This window comes from Argopecten irradians, chromosome 7 (assembly GCF_041381155.1).
Source record: "Argopecten irradians isolate NY chromosome 7, Ai_NY, whole genome shotgun sequence".
Taxonomy (NCBI): Eukaryota; Metazoa; Mollusca; class Bivalvia; order Pectinida; family Pectinidae; genus Argopecten; species Argopecten irradians.
The window spans coordinates 45,430,437-45,443,913 of NC_091140.1; the positions used below are offsets into that span (position 1 = coordinate 45,430,437).

At 31.8% G+C, this 13,477-nt stretch overlaps 1 protein-coding gene across 1 annotated transcript in view; it reads left to right on the top strand.

Moving 5' to 3' along the window:
• Positions 1-6,751, top strand: part of LOC138326687 (glutamate receptor-like) — a 66,609-nt gene extending 59,858 nt beyond the window's left edge. Inside the window, exons 13-17 of the mRNA XM_069272689.1 lie at positions 1-248; positions 611-722; positions 1,361-1,498; positions 2,872-2,979; positions 5,235-6,751. Coding sequence (XP_069128790.1) covers positions 1-248; positions 611-722; positions 1,361-1,498; positions 2,872-2,979; positions 5,235-5,312 — 684 coding nt within the window. The 3' untranslated portion in view covers positions 5,313-6,751. The remainder of the gene's footprint in view (positions 249-610; positions 723-1,360; positions 1,499-2,871; positions 2,980-5,234) is intronic.
• Positions 6,752-13,477: the final 6,726 nt, after the last annotated feature.

Sequence of the window (13,477 nt, forward strand, 5' to 3'; positions counted from 1 at the left end):
TATTCCAAAGTCGCTATATATGAGCGTATGTGGGCATACATGACCTCTGCAACACCTAGTGTGTTTGTGAACAATAATACGGCAGGTATTGCTAGAGTACGAAGATCAAATGGTAAATATGCTTACCTGGTGGAATCAACGATGAACGAATATACTAATATGAGAAAACCATGCGATACCATGAAAGTTGGCACGAACTTAGATTCCAAAGGATATGGTATTGCTACGCCAGTTGGTTCCCCGCTCAGGTTAGTACAGTAAAACTCGAAAGTTGTGAATTCGGGTTAGATGAATTTCCATTCATAATGAAATAAAGTCCCATTGTATATGGAGATATACACTAGTAAACACAACTCTAATTTCGCTATACATGTATAATAATTATTGAAACTTAATTAAATTACTAATGTTATATGATAATGTTTTGTTGATATCGACGTTTGTGTGTCCGTTCATTTCATTTTCGCATTAATTGACAATAAAACAATAAAATGCACATGAATAGATCATATCGAGGTGGCCTTTAAGACATGTCACACTGTAAAATGTATGGAAATAAGTAAAATATAATACTATTTAATATATATATATCGGATTTTCTATTGATCAGAGATAAGCTGACACTAGCAGTACTACATTTACGAGAATCTGGGGAGCTGCAGCAGCTTAAGAAGAGATGGTGGGATGATCGGTCTGAATGTCCTTCACCAGGAACAGCCTCGGTAAGTGTCACTTTGATTCCTCCTTTTTAGACTTAAGTAGATCATATCCCTTATTTCACGTGTTATCATACTACAGAGTAGTTTATGCTTGTGCAAACGTATTGGTTGTGACGTCATGAGTTTATTAGCATACGATAAGAATATGTACATTTTGCATGTAAAAACATGATATATTTCGGATATTTGTATTTTTTATAATCTTTTAGGGGAAATCCTATTTTGACTATATTTTCGTCCTTTTCTATTTGAAAGAATATAAATATAAACTTTGTAACATAATCATTCGTTGCCTCTTCCATAGTAGGTCCAGTTTGGCGATAACAATTCAAAGCATGACGTATTGTTGGAAATATTATCAAATAGCAATTGATTTTAAAGCTTGCATTGATAAATATTTGTTTGTACCGTATACGACCCAGTAAGCCTCTATGGGGCTTACAATTGAAAAACAATTGAAAGCGCGCTTAACCGGATCATATTTGGGCTAACATTGCACACAATTTAAATCTGTATTTAATTCGATATTAGTAATATTATTGAGGAAGGGGTGTTTATAGGGACGGATACGATTATTGTGTTAAAATACGGTATGGTGTATAATTTTGGATCCTATTCATTATATGTGTTTTCTATTTCAGGATGGCGGCCAGACTGCATTAACACTTAATAACGTAGCTGGAATATTCTATATACTCATATCAGGCTTGACGTTAGCTATACTTATAGCAGGGTGTGAATTTATCTATAAATCTGTCGTAGATTCTAAGAAATCAAAGGTAAGGTCAAGATATCTCATGTTAATCTTGTAGAATAATTGATCTAAAACAGCTTTTGTTTTAGATTAAATACTAAAGCTAGTCTCTTAGTCTCAAGAGAGGTGAAAAAGTTTTCTTCTATTTTCAAATATTTATTTTCATATTAAACTTATATTTTGATTTCAATCACGTATACATATTATTTTATTTTATTTCTTGACATAGATTTTACTACACTATTACATGTTTTCGTTTATGTAAAAATAGTTCATGTTTTAGAATTCGTCATATTGTAAGAGATTGCTTTCGAATGAAACATAATTTATAATTGAATTTTGACTTTGTTGTGAAATAAAAAAAAAACAAATATTATGATACGATGCCAGAGCAGTTATTCTGCATACGATATTTCTTATGATAAACATCGCATGCTCATTTTAACAAATCATGACTTGTTTTTTTTTAAATATAACTTAGACAAATTTTACCTAAGTTAATTACCAGAATATTACTACATACGACTGCATGCATGATTCTCATGTTTATCTTATTCAATTCTATGCCAAGTAAAAAATTACAAAGCACAATAATTACATTATATTCGAACTTTGACATTTGCATGTCCTTGGAATCAAACTACATTTTCAGCTTTATCTAATACAATTTCATCCCATGACATTCGCCATTCCATTGCTCTACGCATGTTTTTTAATCCTATTAATTATAAATTCATATGCAATACGTGCCTTGTTCTTTTCGTTAGTTATCATGCTATAATTGAAAATATAAAGTTATAATAATATCATATGATTGGAAATTATACCTGTGTATATGAAAATATGAAAGGTAAGTAATGATAATTAGCATGCTAGATGAACTGTTACTCAACATATATTTTATTTGAATCCTATATGATCAATATGTCAGATACTTATTGATTCATTTTCTATTTCATATATCTTCGATTGCCTTGCAGCTTGTATACATATTCATGGATATTATGTATATATATATATATGTGTGTGTATATATTTATTACTTTGAAAAATTGAAGTCTTATTTTGTTTATTAAGTTACCAATCGTTTGGCCGCATCTTTCTTGAATTACACACCCTTTTGTAATCTGCATTGTTCGCTCACTTCAGCGCATCTTAACTTATTGCCACTTCAAGAAATACTCACATTTCTAAAATTGCTTTTAAAATTATCTTATCTAAACTTTTGACTAAATGAAATCTCACATTTTTAAGATTGCTTTTAAAACAAATCTACAATTCTGACTACATGAAATCATTATTGAGATAATAATAATAAAAAAGAAATGAAGAATCATCGTCTATCCGAGTGGATTTGATATTAAAGAAAGGTTATAATTATCCGCAATATTTCCACAGACATCATTTGGGTCCGTATTACGCTGCAAGGCTCGCCTATCTTTCCGAGGTTCTTTTGATAAAGACGCTTCCGATGCTGGTGTTCCCATCCGGAAAACTATGTCCACGGTACGTCTGAACTGCCCGGGATCCACTCCGAGTTACATTGTACCGTAGAAATAGTATGGTTGATAAAATATATAATAAATATAATACTATACTACACCTAAGATTAAATAAATAATACATTAGGTCTATAAATTTAAAAATAAATAAATTGATTGCAAACAAAAAACAAATTATAATATAATACATTAGATCTATAAATTTAAAAATAGATTGAATGCAAACACAAAACAATTTATAATGTAACATTCAGAATATGTAAACATTACACTTACTTGTTTATGTATATTGCCTGTAGAATAACACACTGTTGATAAAATATGTAATAAATACCGTAACTATTTAATAATACTATATTACACACATGATAAGATTAACCAAACATTAGGCATATAAATATAAAAATAAAATGATTGCAGACACAAAACAACATACAATGTAACATTCATAATTTGTTAATGTTACACTAACTGGTTTTATATACTGCCTGTAGAGAAAGACACTGTCAGGATTTACAGTCGTTTAAAATGTTTGAAAAGAATAATTTAAAATAATTTTGTTTTAGATTAGATACATATTCTTTTAATTCATCTATAACTTTAATATTAAATATATTATATATTAGTATTTTTTAAAGATATTTTGGATTTTATATTACAACTCCATATTTTTTCTTAATTCACTAATTTCTTCGGACTACAATATAATTGAAATATATCATGGTAACATTATAAAGAAGAACAATTGTATGTTTCATCAATTAGAAAACAACAATTGATGTGAGGTTTGGACCTCTTTTGTATCAAAATGATAAAATAGCATTGCAGTTTAGTTTTCCGAAAATTTTATACTATATGTGATATAAGTGACATGTTAACTTTGTTTTCATTTGAACAAATAGTTTTTTTAAATGTAAAATGATACGTGTATATTATGAAAATAAAATAATACACTAAAACACATATTATTTTTTTCTAGAAAATATCATTTCACAGTGCATTATATCATATGGTTCTTATTACATATAATAATACACACATTAAAAGCTGAATTTGTTATCATTATAATACAGGATATAAAAAATCAAGAATTAGTTACAAACACGATCGGACTGTATATTTGTTTTTCTTTTATACCATCAGCATTATAAGATATTCTATCACTTCGTATTACAGAGATTAACTCTCCTCCATTAGATAGTACAGAATAAATATATCATATAGTTTACATCTTGACTGATTCAATCTAAAAGAAATACAATTACTACGTCAACGTTTAATTTGTTATATAAAAATAAAACGGCTGTCGATTTTACACATAACGTAATTTAAACACATATGATTTTGATTTAACACATATTGTACAGTCAAACACATTGACGTATTGATTTCGCTAAGAATTTAAACACATCTGTATTTCATTTTTGGCCGATTCATCGGCACATTTTTCACCTCTTTTACATTTAAAAACACAATTGTTTCGATTTTACACATATCATACAGTAAAACATATATATGTGTTTCTTTCAAACACATTACGCAGTTGAATACATCACCTGTTTGATTTTTCACACTCTGCCTAGTTTCGTTTTACATGTATTATACAGACTCTACATTACTTCTAAGTCATCACAATCCTCCACGATTTACAAACAATACAGTTGATTGCATCAGCCGTTTGTTTCTACTTTTTCTCTATCAGTGGATCACGGGCAGGCTTCAAGAGTTTTGATATTGTGTAGTTTGATGGAAGAAACTAGAGCTTACCCGAGTGGCCCCTGATGTTTAGATGTATGTAGTTTGTGTTTTGTAACGTGTTACCCATGACAACCAATAGTATAATGTGTACAGGCAAACTGTTGTGTAGTCCGATAAGAACTTAAAACATCCACAGTAGATTTAGTTTAGGTTTTGATAGGAACCGATGCAGAGTTTAAGAATATGAACACATAATAAACACATTTTGATAATATATCTATTTTCTTATTTTTCTCCATTTTACAAGGGTGCGCTGGAATCAAATAATACAAACTGCTTTTTTATCTGTTTGAGACCAATTTTTGTATTTGCTAAATCAATAGGTAGGCTTATTTTAGCGCCATCCCTGATTATTATCTTCCCCCTTTCCCAAATCTTTTCTTTTCAGACAATGACCTCCGTAACAGTTTCGTCTGTATGTTTAGTTTGGTATCTGTTCGTGATGTGAGTTTGTCCCCACTAGGTGTTGCCAGTGTGTTTATGCCTCTATTTAATTTTCAGTACACGTACACGGGGCCTACACAGCTACCAGGATTCGACCCCTACGTGGATACAAATAATACACACACCCAGGTGTGACGTCATCGTTCCATGTGATGATGTAAATAGAAAATTAATTAGATGACGTCAATATATTAAATATAAATCTTAAATCTAGAAATTGATCAATTTCATATCTCGTTTGAAACACATGAAAACTTTGAATGCAAAGAAACTGCTACACACTCCAGATATTTGTATAGTGAACCGACGTTTCTGACGCTGTTGTGATTATATTAAAGAATATCTCTTTGTGAAGAAGACAGATCCATGACCGGCCACCGTTCTCAGGACATGAAACCAGGTGGAATTGAAATGGATGTCTTTTCTGGAAGACAACGTTATTCCTTCCATAGTTACATTTGCTTTGGGACTTTATCTGTAAAGGAGACAAATAACATATTTATACAAAGACGCACCTATTGTAAATAGAAGGTGTCATGTAACATTTTATTGAGTGACATTGTCATATTTCGGCGATGCAAAAGGACGCTGACAACAATGAGAATGTCCAGTTTTGGGATGTTCCGAAAAAGATTCTTGTGTGATGTTATACTATTTCTTTATAAATATGTTAATTTCAGTATATATGTAGATATTATGTAATTCACAACAAACAACAACACGAAGTCAATAGTTGAGGTTGTGAATGATATTCGACGAGATTAATATGAATGATATTTTGTCTTATGCTGTCATATTCACCAATTCATTCATTAATTAAATGAATTAATTATTATTTCATTACATTTTCTGAAATTAACCAGTCTAGGTTTATTTCATGTAAAACAAAAATTGACAGCTAGTATTTTTAAACATTGACCCTTTAATATAATGGCTCCAATGTATTTTATGCATGCTTTATGCTTAGCAACATTGGACCATGACTGACGTCAATATATTTATGACCTCATAATTGTAACGTTGAAAATAGCAATTTTCGATTTATCACTGGTGGGAGTTCTCATTATGGATTTTCCCTCGCGTTACCAATGTATTTACTAGTATGTTGTCTACATATCTGAAAAATGACATTGTTTTTCATTTGCAAAAGTGGCAATGTAAGTATTGGTAAATCTTTTTGTAACATACAGATGGCTACGAACACACATTTATAATGTGAACTAACACATAATTAGATACTTGTGTAGGTATCCCAATGTATGTTACAAACCAACTATTTAAACAAAATATGAAGAAATCAATAATTGAATAATGGTTATACATGTATGTTATAGTGTTTCGACATCGGGTTTTGCCGCGGGAAATTTGACTGCTTACCCCTAGGGTACACAAAACTGCGGTAAAACGATTACGTGACGTCATGTGATGTACATGTAACAGTGGTGCGCATTTTCGATGACGTCATCATTATTTATGTGCAGGAGATTTCTTTTTAGTAAGGCTGTTATCTCTCTCTCTCTCTCTCTCTCTCTCTCTCTCTCTCTCTCTCTCTCTCTCTCTCTCTCTCTCTCTCTCTCTCTCTCTCTCTCTTTTTAATATGGCCGAAGAAGAAATACTCTCTACCACAGAGGGTGCGGTAACGAGATTACATCCCCATGGGAATTCATTAATGTCCTTGAATAGCCTCTTGGATTGTGATTTCGTTGCCACATCCTATGAGAAGGAACTAATCACTCAAGTGTATTGATATACTATTTTGGGTAATACATGACATGGTAATTGTGTCGGGAAAATGAATTGACAGTTATGTTTTGGGAAGTGCTAAAATTTAAAACACATGTTCGTATCGAAAAAAATACTTATTGTTTTAAACGGAATAAGAGATGTTGAGATGATTGTTTAAGATGCGAACAGGTACCAACGAATCTGTTTTTGTCACAAGAAATGTTCCTATTGTTCTTACAGTTTCTTCATTCATTCTTCATTTAAATGAAATAGTTATCCTTGTATCATACGGAAGCACTTATGTAACACAATACTTGATATTCTAATTGTTTGATGAAGACAATGGCATCTAGCCCTCCGCAAATTGAAAGCTTTAACTGGCGAAACTATGTTAATTGATTAATGAAGTATAAATGAATATGTATGTTGATCATATGTACATAAGCAGATGTGAGCGGTTATATAAAATTATGTCTAATTGCATATTTAGTGTGTCCTATCATGCTTGAATAGTTGTACATATATATATTGTACATGTGTATGGTACGATTTATAAAAAAAATTCAAACATGTTGGTGAATTCTACTTATAATAGTCCCCGCCTTCATTTGGATGAATATTGATACAAAAAAGAAACATTAAATGCGTTGTATTACCATGAAGGGATTTGGAACTTTTGGTAACTCAAGAACTTTTAAAATCGTAACTAAATACTGCATTTGTTATGATTATTTTCAATATATCAAAGTGTCGTAATAAAAAAAACACCCACATCAATCCTCACTGTCCCACACTTTCTTTTGTAATTATCCAATATATATGTATTAACTGACAAAAATAAACAAAAATATAAAAAATCACATTTAAAGTACTACATTGTAACGTAAAAACGTTATATTGTTAACAGATATATTACTGTAGCATGCTTGCATTATTCTTTTTATTTCATGTTATGATTTTGGTAACTACTGTCCATTTCATATTCATTATATAAATAAATCACAATTCACTCAATTAAATCGAATCTCATTCATAAATTTACCATTCAGCACACTCGTATATGTTCATTATCATTTGCCTATTAACTTTATTAACATGTTTATCAAAATTTCAAAACATTACGTCATACAGTGACGTCATTATTAACACAATTTAATAACCACTTACATGTAAGTGATATCCTTTCGTTGTTGTAGAAAACCCTTGATTATATTACCGAAACCTTTTTATTTATTTCAATATTCTATTTGATCTTTGTGTTGTCGATGTGACGTGAAATAGAATAACAAAGTAGCCTTTTACCTAAACTAAATTCAAGGTCCTTTGACAGTAAACGACATGGTGCTTTTAAATTCCGGATAATGAGTTTTGCAGCTGCCATGGCTTATTTTGTCTGCATCTAGGGCACTTTCAGTTATATATGTATGTATAGCTATTAATATTTGACCTCCATTGGAAATATCTTTATTTCTTTATATTCTGAAACGTGATTCGTGACCTGGTAAAGATTACCTACAAAGAAAAATATTGCAATATTTGCTTGTAACTAACAATTTCATTTGCTTAAAAACTTACTTTATCAGTCCATAAAGGATTAAATGACGTCGCAGTTTGTTACGTCGCTTCGTATTGGCTAAGATAATGGCGTAATGATTCATAGACAAAAATTCAGGATTTTTTGTATCTAAGGAATACCTTTAATTTTTTATGCTATGGAGATATAACAATAAAAATATGAGTGTGATGTCATCATAGTACTCGGATTTTTGTGTTAAATCTCCATATCTAGATAAAAAATATAGTTAATAAAGTTAATCCTTAAACATAAACCATCCTAGATGCCAACCGGTATGCGCATTTCTAAATGAAAGGATTGCTAACGTGGATGAGACATATTGTTAAGACTTTTATCGTCAAAAAAGGATAATTTCAAGGTTAGGCTCTTTAAAATTGTATGTATGAAAAAATGACGCAATAGTTAATCTGATGCAAAATCATTCTATGACATCACGTTATTATCTCGGTAGACAAAAATGTCACATCTTAGCCAGATTCCGGCTCCATTCTAAACAGAAATTGCTGTTTTCCTAGATTTCCATCAACATTAATAATGTGATAAATAGAACCTTACATTCGAGACAACATTTCAAGAGAATTAAACTAGTCCGATAATTTGGCACACGACTACAAGCCTCTGTCACATCATATTATACCGTGTAACCTGTATTAACCGGATATCATCGGGACGAACATTTTGGCCGGTAAAGCCAGGTTTCTGGATTTAACAGGTTTTGATTAATATAAATTAAGAAGGACCATGCCCAGCAGTTATGTCGGAGTAAACAGGGATCCGGATTAGACAAGGCCGGTGTTTAAAAGTTATATATGATATTAACTTTATTTATTTTACATCGATTGAGAAACAAGTTATACAACCTATGTAAATCACTCTCGATGGCCCGGATGTAAGCGCGCGAGGGGTCTTTGTGTTGGAGGAAACCGGAGTGCCCGGAGAAAACCCACGTGATCGGGCAGGTGTACCCTAACCTTTTCATGTCCGTGCCGGGGATCGAACCCCGGCCGGCTAGGTGAAAGGCGAGCGGCTTAACACCCGATCACCCAAAAGTTATATACTGCATTACGTAGCCTCGAATGTAAGACCGTCTTTCGTCTTTGCATATTACAAAGTTACCTCCCCTGCGGTTAGGTATTGATTGTGACGTCGTAATTTTTAGCGAAATTCGCGTCGCTTTTTTTTCTAAAAAAAGTATGCCGCTACGCTCGGAAACACAGGATGTCACAAGTAATGCCTATTCGTAATGGTAGATGACTCTATATTATGCAAAAACTAAATATATATTTACATATTAAACAAAAAACGTTTAGATGCATCATATGCTTACGATAAATCAGACAGACAGGCGAAATCCTCTGCTAAGATTGTTCGCTTATTTGTCTATCAGTACTTAGATGTGTAAGTTTGTATAAAGTGTGAATGTTATATATGTGGTCCGCGTGTCATGTGACAGTCTGTGAGATTTATATTTAACTGTTCAGCACGTGCAGAATGAAACAAAATGATGTAAATCTATCAATTATATGTTATCTACAGATATATAAATAAACAAACTGATGTAAATCTATCAATTATATGTTATCTACAGATAAACAAAACTTTAATCAATGTTAAATGTGTCACTTTTTATATTGCAATTTTTCCAGTTCGTTTTTTGCACATTACAATAAAGATTAACAAGTTTTTAACATTACGTCTTGTGTTATTTGTTAGGATTTTTGTCTACGAATTCTTTATCTCTATCCAAAGGAACGGCAATGTCAATACCGTGAGCAGATGAACGAAATCAGGCCCCGATTTCTCGAAACAAACTTAAATAAAAAAAATGACTTAAATCATAAGTTTCCATATAAGTTGAAGAATGAGAAAAATATAAGATTTGACTTCATTCTGTATTGTTTTTCGAGAAATCAGACCAGGAGTTTCGGATGAGATAACGCTCACTGTGTCAGAGATGTCATCTGTTATGCAAACTTTAATTTCGGTTTTAGTGACAACTTATTTAAAACGACGATAAAACGATGACGAAATAACCACTTTTTTAAGTACCTTGAATTATAATCAAAGTTAAAGAGACAATTCACTCAGGCAAATTCTTTTACATAACCAATAAGCAAAATATAGCATAAATGTATTGTTCTACATTTCTTATGAAACATATAACGTAAAACATTGACAAATTCCACGACATTGTTAAGTATTTTAATTAATATCGTTGAAATATCAAATCGTTGATCAATACGATTAAGCAGGTACAATATTAACTCTGTACCCATACCCGAGCCAAAGTCACGCACGTTAAACAAATGAACTACATGACCACTGAGAAGGTGATAAAATGATTTTTAGGCAAGACAATTCACCTAATAAGGTAAAGACACTACTGTCAGAGCGATTTGAGCAGTTCTAGCCTAAAGTTGCATTACTTTACGAGCAAGGGACAGGGTTCGGCATACAATAAGTTCGACCACAGTGTGTAATGGCGGACAGCGAGCAAGTGTGAATATTTCACACACATGTCACCACCATAGGCGTTTCAGGCATATCACAGTAAAACTGACTGATCTAATTTCCATTAGAACTTGTTTTATCTGATATATATACAAATTTTAATGTTCTCTTAGACTGAATTGTCCCTTTAACCTTTCACACTACTGTTTAGCTGTATTGCGTTTATAATCTTTCGTAATGTACTGTTTGGAACTTTTTCGCGGGGGTTTATTTCGCGAATCATTCTTTAGCCTTTAAAAGTGTCATTTACTTGACAGAGTGTGTTAAGGTATATCTATGACTTTTGAAAAAAATGCGATGAGGTGGAATCCGCGAATGTAATGCAATTAAACACCCGCGAATATTGCCAAGTATACAGTCGTTGCTAATTTTGATAAAGAGGCAGATCGCCTGTTAGATTCGACAAGATATTGTCCACACTGTCGAAATTATTTCTTTGTCTCACAATTCTACAGGATATGTACGGCTATAAATCAATGACAACATAATAAAGGAAAACTAGTATTATGATATAAACATAAGAACGTTACAAAAGATTTTAGTCGGAAACATTTGATAGAAATAAAAAAAAATCATTAACTTACCTGCATATCAAAAGCAAAATAAATAGCTAAACATTTTTTTATTTTTAATTTTTGCATTTTAACATATTTAGATACAAAAGGTAGCAGTATAGCTATTACACTGGCATATTACACACATTTTATGTGATTCTTTGTGCTCATTTTACCTGATCAAAGTTGAAAAAGATATTGGATAGTTAAAAGTTCCGATGTGATAGCATAATCTCACATGTTAAAATCAAGCTTAAACTTCAATCTGATCCTCAACAATACGGGAAATTGGATTGAATGTTGTAATAGATCAAAACTTGATATTATTGTAAAACAGATGACATTTAGGGATATTAGGGAGAGGTCATGGACAGTATAGCGAAAACACGAACAGTAAAATGTTCTTAAGTGAAGTTATTGGGGTTCCGACTCGAAAGTGAATTCGCTATCGTTTGGCGCTTACAAGTATATTGTGCGTATTTATTTTAAACACCGCAGAAATGTAAACTTGTCATTAACTAGGTCAAATTATTATATTTTTTTTTACAATGAGTAAAGATTTCATGGCACTGATAATGTCTAGAAGAAATATACATGTATTATGACATCATAATCTAATCAGTAATATCCAATTCAATATCATTACGCTACATTCGTTTGCGAATAATGGGTAGATTATAGATCGTCTTCTTGGCAACCATTTTTCTATATGTACGGTATTGGTATTTATAGGAAAGTGCATATTACGGAGTTATTTACCCTTGTGGTTAGCTATTGATTGTGACGTCATGTGTTTGCGAGCGCAACGTCAAACTTTTCTGAAAAAAAAGTAAATTGCGGTTACAAAAACAATGACATAACAATCGATACCTATCCACAAGGGAGATAAATCTGTAATATGCAAAGACGGAATATCTACAATCTGATTACTATAAATTCCGGTATCTATTATACACGTGCCATATTTGTTATTTGAAAGTAATATATCGTAATAATATGATTTCATTTACGTTTTGGTTTTATTAGTTTAACGTCCTACTAGCAGCCAGGGTCATGTAAGGACGTGCCAGGTTTGTTGGTGGAGGAAAGCCGGAGAACCTGGAGAAAAACCACCGGCCAGGGGTCAGTACATGGCAACTGTCCCATATGAGATTCGAACCCGCATTCCCAGAGGTGAAGGGCTTGTGGTAATATATCGAGACATCTTAAACACTCGGCCACCGCGGCCCCCCAAAAAAATCCATTACGTAATAGCTAAGACCTTAATTATCACTTAAGAGAAACAAAGAATATACATGTAATAATATTATTCTTTAATAAAATGAAGAAGCAATTGCTAGATTTCATCATATATGATATTAAATATATTACTGAAAGTGAATTTGAATCAAAGTTAGGCACAAAATGTAATGGGGAAAGGGGGAAATGCCTATGGCTTATTATATTTTAAAACATTTATGGAAACTTTTCAGGCGTATCACACAACTTTATGTTAAGTGACAGAAATCACTTTAAATAAACAACAAAATAATAACAAATGAAGTGAGATTACAGAGCGATCAAAATGAAAACAAAAAGTGACAGAAACTAATGCATATATAATTTGACATTTGAAATCTACTTTTAATGTGTATTTCCTAATGCAGCAAATGAAGTATGTCTGAAATGATTATGAGTAGTAGAGCACAATGTTTATTAAAAGACTCACCAACCATTACAGTTGTGTGTTGGCCTGGATTGTCGATCACAATATATTTTATATTTATATATTCAGTAATAGTATTAAGTTATTAATGTAGATTTCTTTAACATATACATTGTAAATATATGTGTGTTTGTGTTTTCATTTTCAATATTTATCTCTGCTTTACTTTTTGTCGTCTGCTAAAGCCTGCAAGAACCGTCGGAGTTATCACTCTTTGTTTGGTGGTCTT